This window comes from Dryobates pubescens, chromosome 1 (assembly GCF_014839835.1).
Source record: "Dryobates pubescens isolate bDryPub1 chromosome 1, bDryPub1.pri, whole genome shotgun sequence".
Taxonomy (NCBI): domain Eukaryota; kingdom Metazoa; phylum Chordata; class Aves; order Piciformes; family Picidae; genus Dryobates; species Dryobates pubescens.
The window spans coordinates 26,291,735-26,308,441 of NC_071612.1; the positions used below are offsets into that span (position 1 = coordinate 26,291,735).

Genomic DNA, 16,707 nt, shown 5'->3' on the forward strand with positions numbered 1-16,707 from the left:
CAGGGACAGCCCCAGCTAGATCAGGTTGCCCAGAGCCTCATCCAGCCTCACCTTGAATATCTCCAGGGAAGGAGCCTCAACCACCTCCCTGGGCAACCTGTTCCACCACCCTCATGGTAAAGAAGTGTTCTTAACACCCAATCTAAATCTGCTCTGCTCTAGTTTGAAGCCATTGCCCCTCATCCTGTCCCTGCAGGCCTTTGCAAACAGTCTCTCTCCAGCCTTCCTGGAGTCCCCTTCAGGTACTGGCAGGCTGCTATTAGGTCTCCCTGGAGCCTCCTCTTCTCCAGGCTGAACACCCCCAGCTCCCTCAGCCTGGCCTCATAGCAGAGGTGCTCCAATCCCCTGATCATTTTCATGGCCCTCCTTTGCAACCTCTCCATCAGGTTCATGTCCTTCCTATATTGAGGGCTCCAGACTTGCACACAGTACTCCAGTTGAGGTCTCAGCAGAGCAGAGCAAAGTGGCAGAATCACCTCTCTGGATCTGCTGGCAATGCATCTTTTGATGCAGCCCAGTCTGTGATTTGCCTTCTGTGCTACAAGCTCACACTGCCTGCTCCTGTACAGCTTCTCCTCCATCATCACCCCCAAGTCCTTTTCCTCAGGGCTGCTTTCTATCACCTCCTCCCCCAGTCTGTATTGCCAGTGAGGATTGTTCTAGCCCAGGTGCAGAACCCTGCACTTGCTCTTGTTGAAGCTCATGAGTTTAGCCAAAACAGGTACAATTAATTTGGTATCAAAACAACTTCTGTCCTGATTTGGCCTCCTTGAAAATGCCATCTGAGATTAGAGCTCATTTGTTTCACTCTTTCTTTTGCTAAAGGCAAGGACTCTCAGAAATAACTGGTATTTATTGTTGTCCCAAATTAATTCCACTAAGACTAATACTGATGTAAATGCAAGTACTTGTAAATGCACCAAGGAATTGAACCCTTAGCCAGAGCAGAGGATGGGAGAGCCTGGAGCAGATCTGGAACTTTAAGCAGGGATCACTCTGACCACTTTTCATCTCCCTCTTGCTGGTTTCTGGATCATGAATTTGTCCTCTCTATTATTTAGAAAGGCAGTTGATGAGGCACATTCAGCTGTCTTTGTCATACACCAGATGTCAGGATAGTTAAAGTCACTCATGCTTCCTCTGTTTTTGAGCTCCTCAGCAGTTGGTCTGGGAGAGTTTATACATGAACATGCAGACAGACACACACACATCATTTACAAACTCCTGTGTACCCTCAACATTTATGTGGCTTCCCATAGCACCCATTTCTAGTGACTGGCAGCAAGTGGGTAATCATTAGCAATCTCAGGCTTTGCAAGTGTGTTTAGCCCTCTGCACTATTCCTTACCACCCCTTTGCCCTTTCTTCCCTGCCAGTGGAAACATCTGCTCCCCACAGGCCTATCTGCAGTAGCCATTTGGATAGATCTGAATGCCTTTTAAGTAAAATGGAGTATCAGTGGGTGACTCTGAACCCAAACTGCCCATTTACAAGGCTTCGGATCTGCTCATTAGTTCATTCTCTTCCTCTGTTCTTCAATTGTCTCTGTCCAGACAGTAAATAACTGTCATGCATACAAGAGCCACTGTTCATTTTTGTATGCTCTGAACAACTGCCAACTGCAGCAGTGGCCACAGTTCTGCCCTGGGTAAAATGAAGCCTCAGTGAATGTCTGCAAGGATCCTTGACAATGTGGGTGGGTGGTCTATAATTTGCTGTCACCTAGACCTGCAGTTTCATAAATGATACATGGCCAAACCCCCACCAAACCAAACCCAAACCCACTCATGCTTTTCTTGCACAATTTTTGAGGCTCTCTTTCTCTCTTTCTCTCTTTCTCTCTTTCTCTCTTTCTCTCTTTCTCTCTTTCTCTCTTTCTCTCTTTCTCTCTTTCTCTCTTTCTCTCTTTCTCTCTTTCTCTCTTTCTCTCTTTCTCTCTTTCTCTCTTTCTGCCTGCCTTCCTGCCTTCCTTCCTTCCTGCCTTCCTTCCTTCCTGCCTTCCTTCCTTCCTGCCTTCCCAAACCTTCCCTTCCCAAACCTTCCCTTCCCAAACCTTCCCTTCCCCTTTCCCGCCTCTTTCTTCCTCACACCTGGATGCACCTTTTTGCCTTTTTTTATCTCACTTAACGTATCCATCTTTCTGTTCCCTTGTCAGGCCACCTGTGGAAGACAGCCAGACCCTGCTGACCCCAGTGGTGAGCTGTGGGCCACCAGGAGCTCTGCTGACCCGGCCAGTCATTCTAACCATGCACCACTGCGCCGAGCCCAACACAGAGGACTGGCAGATCCAGCTGAAGCACCAATCTGCCCAGGGACCGTGGGAGGTGAGGCTCCAGAGCTCTAGACTGTGTGTTGGCTCCATGCAAGGCTCCTTGCTGGTTCTGTGCTGTTCTCCATTAAATAGCCTTCATTGTAGTACTATGGCACTTGAGCTTTTGGTTGTGGCAGGATATTGTGCTGAAGTCACAGGGACCGAAGAAAGAGAAAAGGCAAAATATGAAACAATGTCTGAAAAATAGTTCTGACTTGACTCCAGAAATAAGAAGATGGCTTTTGCAGACCAGTTTTGGCTTTCCTGGTCTATAGTCCATTTTCAAGAAGGTGAAAACAATGCTGCAAATGATCTCTAGCTTCAGACCCATATATTGTCCATATATTAATAACATGTGTGGGCCTTATCTGTCTTTTTCCCTTTGGTGGCGCTGGTGGAGACAACCCATACACTCAGGGTCTCACAGGTTCTTTGCTAGTAGTGCAGCAGGAAGATATCCCAGGGCACAGTGACAAAAGGATCTTCACTGTAACTGGAGCATAAAGTGATGCTTTCAGCAAGGGCTGGGCCATCCTGGCAGAGGCTTCTTCTCCACCCCTGTGCTCCTAGGTACCTGCTGCCATCAGTTTGGTCTCACATAATTAATTTGGCAAGGACACTTTCTCCTACCAATAGGTTTAATAAGATCAGAGTGGGTTGTTGAAGGCAGTTTGGCTGACAGCATCAGGAGTGCCATGTCCAGCACCAGCTCTTCCTCAGGCAGGGAGGGAGCATGCAGTGAACAAGAGTCTATCTTGCCAACTAATCTGCTCCCCACTGGCCTGACACTTGGCACCACACATATGTTCCTTATTTGTGTCTCTGTGTTACTGGCACCACTTCATTTCACCCACTTCCTCCTCCTGCACTTGACAGAGTGGTTACTCTGCCAGCCATGCACACACAGGTGCTAGCACAGCTTCCTCAGCACCCACTGGATCCCTGGCCACCGCATGGCAGTTTGCCTCTACTCAGCTCTGGAGCAGCTTCTCCAAGCTGAGCCCTGCACATGCACACACAGACACACACATATGCATGCACAGCCCTGCAGCATCAGTGAAGGTCAGCACCTCCAGCCAGATTGTGGTGGGTTGAAATTCCCCCCCAACATAACATTGCCAGAGCAGCTCAGTGGGAAGCAACTGAAGCTGTATTTACAAGCAAAACTACAATCCAGAAATAGGAAATGCAATGAATATGTACCAGTATATACAACATTTACATTTATGTACAGGTATTCACAATTTATAAACAGCACAAGAACCCCTCTGGACAAAACCAGGGAGCTAATAATAGCTTCCCTACTCCCTGGCCCCTTCCCTCTACCCCCCTGTACACAAGGGACAAGAGAAAGAGCAGAGAGTTGTTTGCTAGCACTTAGCCACAACAAAGCACAGCCAAGGTCAGCAAAACCCAGGAGAAGCGCCAGCCAGAGTGGAGGAAGTGAAATGAGAGAGAAAGCCTACACACCCGGCTTATGTTTGTAATCTCTCCAAGGGAATTATTTAGAATCATAGAATCAATAAGGTTGGAAGACACCTCAAAGATCATCAAGTCCAGCCTGTCACCCAAGACCTCATGACAACTAAACCATGGCACCAAGTGCCACATCCAATTCCCTCTTGAACACCTCCAGGGATGGTGACTCCACTACCTCCCTCAGCAACACATTCCAATGGCCAACAACTCTCTCTGTGAAGAACTTTCTCCTCACCTCCAGCCTGAACCTCCCCTGGCACAGCTTGAGACTGTGTCCTCTTGTTCTGGTGCTGGTTGCCTGGGAGAAGAGACCAAGCCCCTGCTGACTACAACCACCCTTCAGGTAGTTGTAGAGAGCAATAAGGTCTCCCCTGAGTGATTTATTTACATTCTACCCCTTCCTGTTCAAGATCTATGGAAAATTTTCTAGGCACAGCGTAAAACTACCACACAGATCCAGTTGCCATGTGTGGGGGTGTGGGTGGGTGCAAGCAGAACCTTGCCCTCCAGAAGGATGGCTCCAGCCCACAAACATGGCATGTGAGACCTGGGGCTGTTTAGTCTGGAGAAGAGAAGCCTGAGAGGGGATCTAATAAATGTCTATAAATACCTGAGGGCCGGGGGTCAAGAGGGAGGGGACAGGCTCTGCTCACTTGCACCCTGGGATAGGACAAGGGGCAATGGATGGAAACTACAGCACAGGAGGTTCCACCTCAACACAAGGAGGAACTTCTTCCCTATGAGGATCACAGAGCACTGGGAGAGGATGCCCAGAGAGGTTGTGGAGTCTTCTTCCTGGAGACTTTCCAGACCCATCTGGATGCATTCCTCTGTAACCTGTGCTGGATTCTGTGGTCCTGCTCTGGCAGGGGGGTTGGACTCAATGATCTCTGGAGGTCCCTTTCAGCCCCTAACATCCTGGGAGCCTGTGATGTGGCACGTGGTGGTTTTGCAAGAGGCAGCCATCATCCACTGCTGCCTTTTCACTTCAGCTTTCTCTCAAAGCCATTCAAGTCACCTTGTGTTGCGTGCAGGACATTACATGCAGGGTTGACTGGAGAAATTAGCAGGGGAGCTGTTTTTCTTTATGCACAGGGTGTGGATGCTGTCTGCATTTGGGTTGCATCTATTTTGTTTTCTTTTTACTCACCCTCTAGTCCCATCACATAGGATTATTTCAACAGAGCAGCAGGTGGTATTTCATACAGATGTGGCATTCAGCCACAGCAGAGACTACTTCCCTTCCTTGAGTTTTTGTAGCCCCATATTGTCATGCTGAGGAAGTGAAAAGCAATTAATTATTCAGCATGCTTGCCACTGCTGATGTTAAATCATGGTCACCAAAGTATTAGTTCTGAAACATCTTTTCCAATAAGGTATTGGTGATATTTTAATTATCTAACTCTACCGAGGGCATTAAAAGCTGCTGCGGGGCCCAGGGGAAAGAGTCAACATGTCTTAGGGGAGTGAAGACAGGAGGACCTTTCTACCATCATCATCACCACCTGCACCCCAGAGAAATTACTTCCCCTCTATGCAGGTGAAAAGCCAGAAGCAGGAATTTTAAACTTTGATTCATCTAAGATGCCAACAGCAAGGACTTTGTGCATCACCCAGGCTTGACAGGGACATAGCTGCCTCGAAGGAGAGCAGCTCTGAGGAGCTGGGAGCAATAACGTGGCCTCTTTCTCCCCTAGGATGTGGTGGTGGTTGGAGAGGAAAACTTCACCACTCCGTGCTATATCCAGCTGGACACAGAAGCCTGCCATATCCTGACAGAAACCCTCAGCACTTATGCCTTGGTGGGGCAGTCAATCACCAAAGCAGCAGCCAAACGTCTCAAACTGGCCATCTTTGGACCCCTCTCCTGTTCTTCGCTGGAGTACAGCATCCGGGTCTACTGCCTCGATGATACACAGGATGCCCTTAAGGTGGTTGTTGCTCTCTTGCTTTGCTTCCTCTCCCTCTCCCTCTCCCTCTCCCTCTCCCTCTCCCTCTCCCTCTCCCTCTCCCTCTCCCTCTCCCTCTCCCTCTCCCTCTCCCTCTCCCTCTCCCTCTCCCTCTCCCTCTCCCTCTCCCTCTCCCTCTCCCTCTCCCTCTCCCTCTCCCTCTCCCTCTCCCTCTCCCTCTCCCTCTCCCTCTCCCACAGCTGCAGCCATCACTGCCACTAGGCTCTCTGCTCTGTGTAGTCCTTTTCCCTGGGTTATTTTTCTCACTAGAGGGAGAGCCTGACAGCAAGCTGCTGTTCCACAGTTTAACCCCCACACACATGCAATTGTCCTTTGCATAGGGATCTCACATTATTTTCTTCCCACTCCTCTTTCCTCCTCCCTTTGTTTACCTGTATCATATCCTGAATCCTAAGATTTTGTGCATTATTAAAAGGCCATAAGGTACACGAAGCTTCATTTGTTATTCATGCATTTTTAATGCTAAGTGCCAGCTCCCCAGAGATGGGGAAACATATAAATGCTTCTTTGTAAATAGTTGATAATGATAAAAGAAGCTTCTCTGGGCTGTTAATCACTGCCTGCTTTCATACTGCTTTATTACACCTCTTGGCATGCAGCGTTTTGTGTCGGGAATTCACAGCTGAAATAAACCAAAGCCGGTGCTGTCTCTAACTACATAACCTCACTCTGGCTGCATGCACACAAGCACACACTCACTACATACAGATGAGCAGCTAGAGAATCATGCTTGCTATTTCTCTTTATAAGTGCCTGTGCTTTTACAGGTGTTATCAATAACAGAAACCCTTAGTAAGTATTGTAGCTTCAACTGCACAAGTAAGAACGGAGACCTCATCATTCTCTACAACTACCTGAAAGGAGGTTGAAGTGAGAAGGGGGCAGCCTCTTCTCCTTAGTGGCAAGGGACAGCACCAGAGGAAATGGTTTCAAGCTGCTCCAGGGGAGGTTCAGGCTGGATGCTAGGAAATATTTCTTCCCAGAGAGGGTTCTCCGCCAGGGGAATGTTCTGCCCAGGGCAGTGCTGGAGTCATCATCCCTGGGGGTGTTGAAGCAGTGTGTGGAGCTGGTGCTTAGGGACATGATTTAGAGTTAACTCTAAACTGGGTTGAAGGTTGCACTGGATGAGCTTTGAGGTCTCTTCCAACTGAGTGTTTTCTGTGATTCTGTGATTAAATGGCAGGGCTTTGTGGTGGGTTGAAATTACCCCCAAAATACACTTGCCAGACCAGCTCAGTTGGAAGCAAGTGAAGCTGTATTTACAAGCACACTATCTAGAAATATGAAATGCAATGAATATGTGCGAAGTATACAACATTTACATCTATTTACAACTTATAAACAACACAAGAACCCCCCTGGACAAAACCAGTGTACTACCAATAGCTTCCCCTCTCCTTCCCCCCACCCACCCCCCTGTACAAGGGAAAAGTAAGAGGAGAAAAGCAGAGAGCAGCTTGTTAGTACTTAGCCACAACATGAATGCACCCACGGTCAAAAACAGCCAAGCAAAAGCCACCAGCTAGTATCAGCTAGAGCAAAGAAGCCAAGAAAAAGAGAGAGAGTTAGTTTATACAACTATATGTCAGTTAACAGACCACTGGGATTATTTAGACTTTATTTTCCCTTTACATCCAATGGTGATTTATTTACATTCTCCCATTTTCTAGTCAATCTGAGGGAAATTTCCTAGGCATCAGCCTAAAACTGCCACAGGCTTTTATCTTTAATGGTAGGCAGTGCAACTTCCCAAATGCCTCTTTGCAGGCAAGTAAGTTCAAAGCCAGATTCATCCTGGTGCTGTGCATGCTTTTATTTCTTTAGCTCTGTGTGGGAATTACTGGGATTTAAACCCAGGTGTACTGCCTGGGAGATCTTTGTGTTTTTCAGAGCAGTGGCTTCCATAAGTGCAAGTGGCATACTCAGTTTTACTCTGATACCAAGGCCTGCCTGCTTAGGCTTTGCTGAGGGAATACTCTTTCAGCCTTCCACTGTGCATACAAAAGGCAGTAAAGTGTAAGGGCTGAAGCAGGCACATCATGACTTCAGCATGGGTCTGTCTGTATGGGGCCTGGCCTCTGTCAATGTGTTGTGATCAGGCTTTTAGAAACAATTATTTTCCTGGGTCTGGTTTCCCTTCTGTTTTTCCTCTTTAAAAATAGTGAAAAGGACCTTTCATAGCAATCAAGCTGCAAAAGCCTGATGGGTTTATGCCTGTGCTGTGTAATACAATTTTCCTTGGGTTCATGGAGGCCTGAGGTAATAATAAGCGAGCCAGAGGAGCCTTGGACAGACAGCTAATGCAGTCAGAGCTGGGGGAATCCAATTAGGTGTTACTCATGAGCTGTTGGTTTGTTTCTAATAGACTGTGAGGAGAGTTGTGAGGTAATCTGATTCGGTGCAACAGCAGAAAGGATCAGGAGAGGCACTGAGCAACACAGAGCAGGCAACCAAATGCATTCTGTTATTATTTACAACTGGTAGTGAGCCTGCCATATGTCCTAAGGGCCACCAAAGACAGAGCAGCAGTTGCAGTACATAACAAGGTGCAGTATTTATCCAGCAGGCCTTTCCCCTCTCCCAATGCAGAGCAAGTGCTGGCTTCTGAGCTGCCAGTGCCTGCAGTACAGTAGGAAGCCTAACAACGTGTCAGTTGTTGTGGGAGCAGCTTTGCAGGGTTGCTGGGGGCTGTGGAGCAGTGAGCTCAGTGCTGCTCATGTGTGCAGCATCCCCTGTCCTGCAGGGTCCTGAGACACTTGGGTGGGATACTCACAAAACCACTTTCTGAGGAAGGGCGAGAAAGGCAATGACCTTGAGCACTGCTCTCTTCTTTAAGGGTGATTTTTGCACTTAGAGGGGGAGGCCTGAGCTGTTCCACTGTAAAAAAAGAAAGTCCTAATACAATAACTGTAAAGAAATCCAGCTGTTTTATTTCCATCTGTTTGTTCACCTATGGCTTTGACACTGAGGGATGTGAGCTGTGTGTGGCATGGGCTGACCAGCCTGACAGATTTAGCCAGGCTGGAGAGCTGGACAGGGAGAAATGGAATGAAGTTCACCAAGGGCAAGGGGGTTCTAGTGGATGGAGGGCTGACCATGAGCCACCAGTGTGCTCTTGTGGCCAAGAAGGCAAATGGCATCCTGGGGTGGATTAGAAGGGCTGTGGTTAGTAGGTCAAGAGAAGTTCTCTTCCCCCTCTACTCTACCCTGGTGAAGCCTCTGGACTCTGGTGAAGTCCAGTTCTGGGCCTCTCAGTTCAAGAAGGACCTCAGTGAACTGCTTGAAAGAGTCCAGTGCAGAGACAAAAAAATGATGAAGGGAGTGGGAGATCTTCCTTATGAGGAGAGCCTGAGGGAGCTGAGGGCTCTGAAGCTTGGAAAGGAGGAGCCTGAGGCGTTGACCTCATTCATGTTGATAAAGATGTGCAGGGTGAGTGCCCAGAGGCTGGACCCAGGCTCTGCTGGGGGATGCCCAATGCCAGCACAAGGGGCAGTGGTGGAAGCTGAGGCAGAGGAAGTGCCATGGAAACAGGAGGAAAAATTTTTTCCCTGTGAGGGTGCCAGAGCCCTGGAGCAGGCTGCCCAGGGGGGCTGTGGAGTCTCCCTCTCCAGAGATATTCAAAACCTGCCTGGATGTGTTCCTGTGTGACCTGCTCTAGTTGCTCCTTCTCTGGCAGGGGGGTTGGACTGGATGAGCTTTGGAGGTCCCTTCCAGCCCCTAATGTTCTGTGACTCTGTGACTGAGGGCAAGTGAATGATTTCAGGCTCTAGGTAGGGTGGCATCACCCAACCTGCCTTGTGCTCTACAGTAACTCTTTTCCAAATGAGGGAGGAGGGGGGAAAGGAATAACAGGCATGTGATGATCTCTCAATTGTTTATTGTGTACTCTTCTCTCTAATGAAGAAAGGCAAAAGCTTAGACTGAACACTGGGGCTTGCTTGTGCCCTGCTAACATGAAAGCTCTTTCCAAATTCAGGTTGTGGCTGTCCTGGTGGTGCTGACAATGGAGTGATTCCTTATGCAGCTTCCCTCTCCTAGGCACCAGTCCCAGCTCACCAGAGTGGTGAAAGGCAATGGGGAGCATGGCCAGATCCACCCCAGCACACGGCAAGCATTACACAGCTCAGATTTTGGCTGAGGAGGGCATAGAAGCACCAGCACCTGGGACAGAGGCTCTTCTAGTATGCTAACTAGACCCTGAATGTGACCAAGAGTAGCTTGTTTTGTGCTTAGCTAAAACAGAGGCTCCTTTTCAGCTGGCCTGAGGCAGAATCACAGAATCACAGAATGGTCCAGCCCAGAAGGGACCTCCAAAGCTCATCCAGTCCAACCTCCCTGCAGTCAGCAGGCACATCCCCAACTAGATCAGGTTGCCCAGGGCCTCATCCAGCCTCATCTTCAATATCTCCAGGGAAGGAGCCTCAACCACCTCCCTGGGCAACCTCTTCCAGTGTTCCACCACCCTCAGAGTAAAGAACTTCTTCCTCACATCCAATCTAAGTCTGCTCTGCTCTAGTTTGAAGCCATTGTCCCTCCTTCTGTCCCTGCAGGCCTTTGCCTCTCTCCAGCCTTCCTGGAGCGCCCTTCAGGTACTGGCAGGCTGCTATTAGGTCTCCCTGGAGCCTTCTCTTCTCCAGGCTCAACACCCCCAGCTCCTGTCTTGGTAAAACCTGATCACTTCCTCCTTTTTATCCCAATCCTGCAGGAGGTTCTTCAGCTGGAGCGGCAGATGGGCGGGCAGCTTCTGGAGGAGCCCAAAGCTTTGCATTTCAAGGGAAGCACCCACAACCTGCGCCTGTCCATCCATGACATTGCCCACTCTCTCTGGAAGAGCAAACTGCTGGCTAAGTACCAGGTGAGCACTGCAGACTGTGGCCTGTTGTGGCACGGAGCCTCGTGGCGTCTATGAAGGAGTGGCTGGGCACTGTAGATGATAGCTCAGAGAAAAGGGCAGGATCCCCTTCACTGTGAGAACTCACAGTTTAGATACTCCTTCTACCACAGCATAAGGCAAGCCTGATTCTAGCAGTGCCTTTCCATTCCAGCAAAACAAAACTTACCTGAACAGTGTCCTAGTTTAGATGCTTTATTGCCCCAAAAGGGGCAAAAGAGTAATGCTCACACAAATGGCTTGGGTAGGCATGGAAAAGTTCAATGGAAAAGCTATTCATACACTACAAAACTACAAAGCATTAGTGATGAGCATATCCAAAGCATACAAAGCCCCTTTACCACACCAAAAAAAAACCCCAATGCTTCCTTTCTCCCCACCTGGGGTGCACCCAGCCCCCCAAGGCTCACTCTTCCCCCACATTGCTAGGCTGGTCTTAAGACTGTCCAGGCCTGAAACTATCCCTCCCCTCCTCCCCCCCCACTTCTTTCTTATTCTACCATAAGGCCTAAACAGGCCAAGGAGGCCTGAGATACTCCCTCACCATTAGCTGATCAGAAAGCATCTCCCATGGGAGCAGAAGGGGAAGAAAAAGACAGACAATGACTTTGCAACCAGGCTTATTATAAGGGTGCAGGATTGATGGGTAGCAATCCGCTATTGCCTGTGTCCACCCACTGAGCTGGACACGCTAGACACTGGAGGTGTAACTCTGTGGCTTCAGTTTAGGAGGCACCCAGCCTAAACTGCCACAAACAGTCATTGGCTGAGCATTTCAAAACTTCTCATACCCATGAAGGGAACACCAGGTGTCTGTGATCTGCCTGTTCTCTACCCCAGCACTTCCCAAGGCCTCATCTTAATGAGGCTGTCCGTTTCTTTATCGGCACACCATGTTTCATGCTCAAAAGTGCTGAACTCTTCTTCTTCAATCCCCACAGCAGACCACTGGCATTGGACTCCAGCAGTGAGGTTTAAAGAAATGCAGTGACCCACAAGGGGTGTTTAAAAAACACCAGGTGCCAGGCTGCAGTTCCTTGGACAGATTTCCGCCTGGAGCGTTTGCAGTGACAGCAGCATGGGGCCATAGAGCATCCATGCCCTAGTCTCTCATCCCTCCCTAACTGTATCTTGCTTTGCTTCCCTGCTGCAGGAAATCCCCTTTTATCACATCTGGAGTGGATGCCAGAGGAACCTGCACTGCACCTTCACGCTGGAAAGGTTCAGCCTGAACACCGTGGAGTTGGTCTGCAAGCTCTGCGTGCGGCAGGTTGAAGGAGAAGGGCAGATCTTCCAGCTCAACTGCTCTGTCTCAGAGGTAAATGACATCAGTGCACTTCTCTCTCTGACTGCAGGAATGTGGGAGAGCTGAGGAGGTACATCCTTTCCCCTTGCTACCCATTCAGTGCTTCCCCTTTTCCTTCTGACTGCTGGCATGGATATGAGGGATGGATTCATTCGTTGCTCTCTATGGTGTTCAATTTCTGTTAGTTCCTTTCACCTGGGAGGGAGCATCCCTCTTTCCAGGGAGGGCAACCCTTCTAGTGTCTGTGTGAAGGATTTCTTGGCCTACCACTCTAACCAATCTTTGTGGTGAACTGCATGGTCCTGCTTGCTGGCAGTGCACAAGGCTAGCATGCCCAACATTTCCCTCAAAAAGGGGGAAGGAGAATAGGAACATGGCATTGCCAGATGCCTGCATAAGCTCCCTTCTGATCTCACATAATAACTGATCTGGAAGCAGGAATGTCAGATGGTCTCCTTGAAATAGGCAGTCAGCAGCTAGATCCCCAGCTAGATCAGGTTGCCCAGGGACTCCTCCAGCCTCACCTTGAATATCTCCAGGCAAGGAGCCTCAGCCACCTCCCTGGGCAACGTCTTCCAGTGTTCCATCACTCTCTTAGTAAAAGAACTTGTTCCTAACATCCAGTCTAAATCTGCTCTTCTCCAGCTTAAAGCCATTGTCCTTTGTCCTGTCCTTGCAGGCCTTTGTCTCTCTCCAGCCTTCTTGTTCAGGTAGTGGGAGGCTGCTGTTAGGTCTCGCTGGAGCCTCCTCTTTTCCAGGCTGAACACCCCCAGCTCCCTCAGCCTGGCCTCACAGCAGAGCTGCTCCAACCCCCTGATCATTCTCGTGGCACTGCTCTTCACGTTTTGCTACTGCTGTTACCTTCAGCAATTTTTCTTTTGATGACTGACATTTTCCAGCACAAAGAAATGACCTTAAGTTTTGGAACACTCTTGCTGATGCTTCAGGTCACCTGGAGAATTTTTGCCCTTTGGGCAAAAGGCAAGCAACATGTTCAGGTGTGAAGTGGCATTAACTCCAAGGAGCATGCTGGTGGCTTTTGTACCTTGTCCCCATAGCAGCTATGAAGAGCAGGCAGCAATTGCTGATGACTGACTTGGGGAAGGGCTGGAAGACCACTGACAAAAGTTACTTGTGCTCTAGGGCTCTGATGGTGTGCATCATTACCCACAACATCTGCTTGGTTATTGGGTATAAAGTTACATATTCAGCTGGGGACTGCACAGCATTAAAGACAGATGGTAAAACAAGTATCATAAACAATTATTGTAATAAGTGCTGCATTGAGGTAATCTCTAATTTAACCTCACAGAGAAGAGAAAGGACTAAGAATAACTTTAATGAAATGCAAGTATACACTATAATCATCTTCAGCTGCATGTGTGTAATAGGGCCTGGTAATGGATTCAGAGGGAACAGGATAATATTCTTGTCTTGTGCTGTGATCCCATCCATCATGGATGAATAGAAGAAAGGAATAATACCACTGCTATCAAGGCTGCCCCTGCTGCAAAATTGGTTGATATGTAGTGATGTTTCTGAGCACAAATGAGGGGCAGGAGGATCTTGGCCTGCTAAGGGCTGGCATAGAGGCTTCTGTCAACTTTGCCACTAGGAGAAATACCTAAAACTCAGATGGTTTGATGACAGAAAGCACCTGGAAATATAATAACTGCATACTGAAAACCAATTTGTAAGCCTCTAGAGGCATAAGAGGAAGGGGTTGTTGCAATAAAGAGATCAGATCAGGTATCAGGAAACCTTAGCTGTGGTTCCTCACACTTTCTTCTGGTGACTAAGTCATAGAATGATAGAATCAGCCAGGTTGGAAAAGACCTGAGATCATCAAGTCCAACCCATTTCCTAACACCTAACACCTCCTGACAACTAAACCATGGCTCCAAGTGCCACATCCAATCCCTTTGTTGTGCCTAAGCAAATCCAACCATGCAAACTGACTAACTACCCTTGTTCTAGCAGCTACTGAACCCCTCTTTCTACCTAACCATGGGTGCTAAATCCCTCCAGGCCAGGAAGAGATAAAATCCTTGCCCAGAAGAGCCAACCTCCTTGTTACTTTCAGTAGGACCCATTACAGCTGTGTCCTGGGGATCCCCCCAGCTGGAAGGACCACATTGGAAAGCATCAACTCCTATGCCCACAGAGGACAGGCTGGCTGTGATTTCCCCTTTGAAATGTTGCTGTCACCACCTTTAAGCACAGTGCTGATCTTTGGGAGGAGGGTGACAGCCACCCCTCTGCCCTGAGTGCATACACTCCATCTGTCTCCAGTATAGAGATAAAACCCTGTGAAAATGAGGGATCAGGTTGTGCCTGGGGTGATATTAACCATCTCTCTGTGGTTTCAGGGGGCATAGATGCTGCTAAAGAGATGTCAGCAGTGGAGTCTGGTGCTGCTGCCTCTGGGGGGGCAGGAGGGGGCTCCTGCCAGCCAAACCCAGAAAGTTTCATTCTGCTTTAGTCATAGCAATTTGTTATCAAATGTGTTGAAGTGCCTGACCTTTCCCAACAAGAGGTTAATTAAGCTGGGCTTAATTTTGCCCAGCTATAGTAATCTTTACCCTAAAAAAAACCAACCCAAAAGAAAAGAAAACCCCAATCTGCTAGCCACCCACAGTCAGTTATAAATACTTTTATGATTCAGGTGACTAACCTAAATGTGTGCTTAGCAGGGGGCTGCTGCCCTTTAATGCAACGATCTCAGAATCACAGAATTAATCTGGTTGGATGAGACCTCAAAGATCTCCAGTCCAACCTTCAACCCAGTACTGAGGGGTCAACCCTAAGCCACGTCCCTAAGCATGAGGTCCACACACCACTTGAACAGTCCCAGGGATGGTGACTCCACCACTGCCCTAGGCAGACCACTCCAATGTTTGATAACTCTTTCAGTAAAGAAATATTTCCTAACATCCAGCTTGGAACCATTTCCTCTGGTCCTATCACTTGTCATCAAGGAGAAGAGGCTGCCCCCTCCTTGCTCCAGTTGTAGAGAGCAGTGAGGTCTCCCCTCAGCCTTCTCTTCTCTATGCTGAACACCTCCAGCTCCCTCAGAAGCTCCTTGTAGGTCATATGCTCCAGATCCTTCTCCAGCCTCATTGCTCTTCTCTGGACATGCTCCAGCACTTCAATGTCCTTCCTATAGTGAGAGGCCCAGAACTGAACACAACATTCAAGGTGTGACCACACCAGTCCTGAGCACTGTCACCTCCCTGTCCCTGCTGCCCACCATGTTTCTAGTCCAAGCCAGGATGCCATTGGCTTTCTCGGCCACCCAGGCACTGCTGGCTCATATCTAGCATGGTGGTGAGTCTCAGAGGATACACGTCAGCAGTCAGCTTTGCACTCACTGATGAAACTGCTGTATTCATTTCTAGTTTGCTTTCTTCCCAACCTCAGGAACCTACTGGCATCGATTACCCTCCTGTGGACTCTGCAGACACCATCACAACCATCGTTGGCCCCAGCGCTTTCAGCATCCCCCTCCCGATCAGGCAGAAGCTGTGCAGCAGCCTGGACGCACCCCAGACCAGGGGCCACGACTGGCGGATGCTGGCCCACAAGCTCAAACTGGACAGGTGAGTGGGGCTGCCTCTGCGTGCTCAGGCAGCAAAGCCCCTTGGCAGGGATCTGCAAAGGGTCCTGGTGAAGGCAGGTCACAGGCTCACAGAATGTTGGTGGTTGGAAGGGACGTCCAGAGGTCATTGAGTCCAACCCCCCTGCCAGAGCAGGACCACATCACAGTATCACAGAACATTAGAGGCTGGAAGGGACCTCCAGAGATCATCCAGTCCAAGCCCCCCTGCCAGAGCAGCATCACCCAGGGAAGTCCACACAGAAATGCATCCAGGTGGGTTTGGAAAGTCTTCAGAGAAGGAGACTCCACAATCTCCCTGGGCAGTCTGTTTCAGGGCTCCATCACCTTCACTGTAAAGAAGTTTCTCCTCATGTTGAGCTGAAACCTTCTATGCTCAAGTTTGTACCTGTTGTTCCTTGGCTTATTGCTGGGCACCACCCAAAAGAGCTTGGCCCCCTCCACTTGACACCCAGCCCTCAGCTTTTGATAGCTATTGATCAGTTTCAGGCTGCGCCAGGGGAGGTTCAGGCTGGATGTTAGAAAAAAGTTCTATACAGAAAGAGTGATTGCACATTGGAATGGGCTGCCTGGGGAGGTGGTGGAGTCGCCATCACTGGAGGTTTTCAGGAGAAGACTTGATGGGGTGCTTGGTGCCGTGGGTTAGTTGTTTGGGCGGTGTTGGATTGGTTGATGGGTTGGACGCGATGATCTTGAAGGTCTCTTCCAACCTGGTTTATTCTATGTATTCTATGTATTCAGCCTTCTCTTCTCCAGACTAAACAGTCCCAGGGCTCTCAGTCTCTCTTCACAGGGGAGATGCTCAAGTCCCCTAAGTATCTTCCTGGCTCTCCCTTGGACTCTCTCCAGCAGGTCTCCCTCTCTTGAACTGGGGAGCCCAGAACTGGACACAGTATTGCAGGTGTGGTCTCCCCAGGGCAGAGTAGAGTGGGAGAAGAATGTCCCTAGACCTGCTGAACACACTTCTCTTCATAACCATAACCACATTCATAACCATATAACAAGATGGGTCTACAGACACGGGGGATGATCACCAGCAATGGGGATAGGTTGAAATGAGGATTAGTTCACAGGATCACAGGATATTAGGGCTTGGAAGGGACTTCTGGAGATCATTGAGTCAAACCCCCTGCC

The 16,707-nt window shown here is 49.0% G+C and overlaps 1 protein-coding gene across 2 annotated transcripts in view; it reads left to right on the forward strand.

The window, feature by feature from the left end:
• UNC5C (unc-5 netrin receptor C) overlaps positions 1–16,707 on the forward strand; it is a 316,234-nt gene that overhangs the window by 298,774 nt on the left and 753 nt on the right. For both annotated transcript variants that reach the window (XM_054163105.1, XM_009902723.2), the window contains 5 exons: positions 2,156–2,324; positions 5,488–5,721; positions 10,466–10,615; positions 11,805–11,969; positions 15,378–15,556. In XM_054163105.1, coding sequence (XP_054019080.1) covers positions 2,156–2,324; positions 5,488–5,721; positions 10,466–10,615; positions 11,805–11,969; positions 15,378–15,556 — 897 coding nt within the window. The remainder of the gene's footprint in view (positions 1–2,155; positions 2,325–5,487; positions 5,722–10,465; positions 10,616–11,804; positions 11,970–15,377; positions 15,557–16,707) is intronic.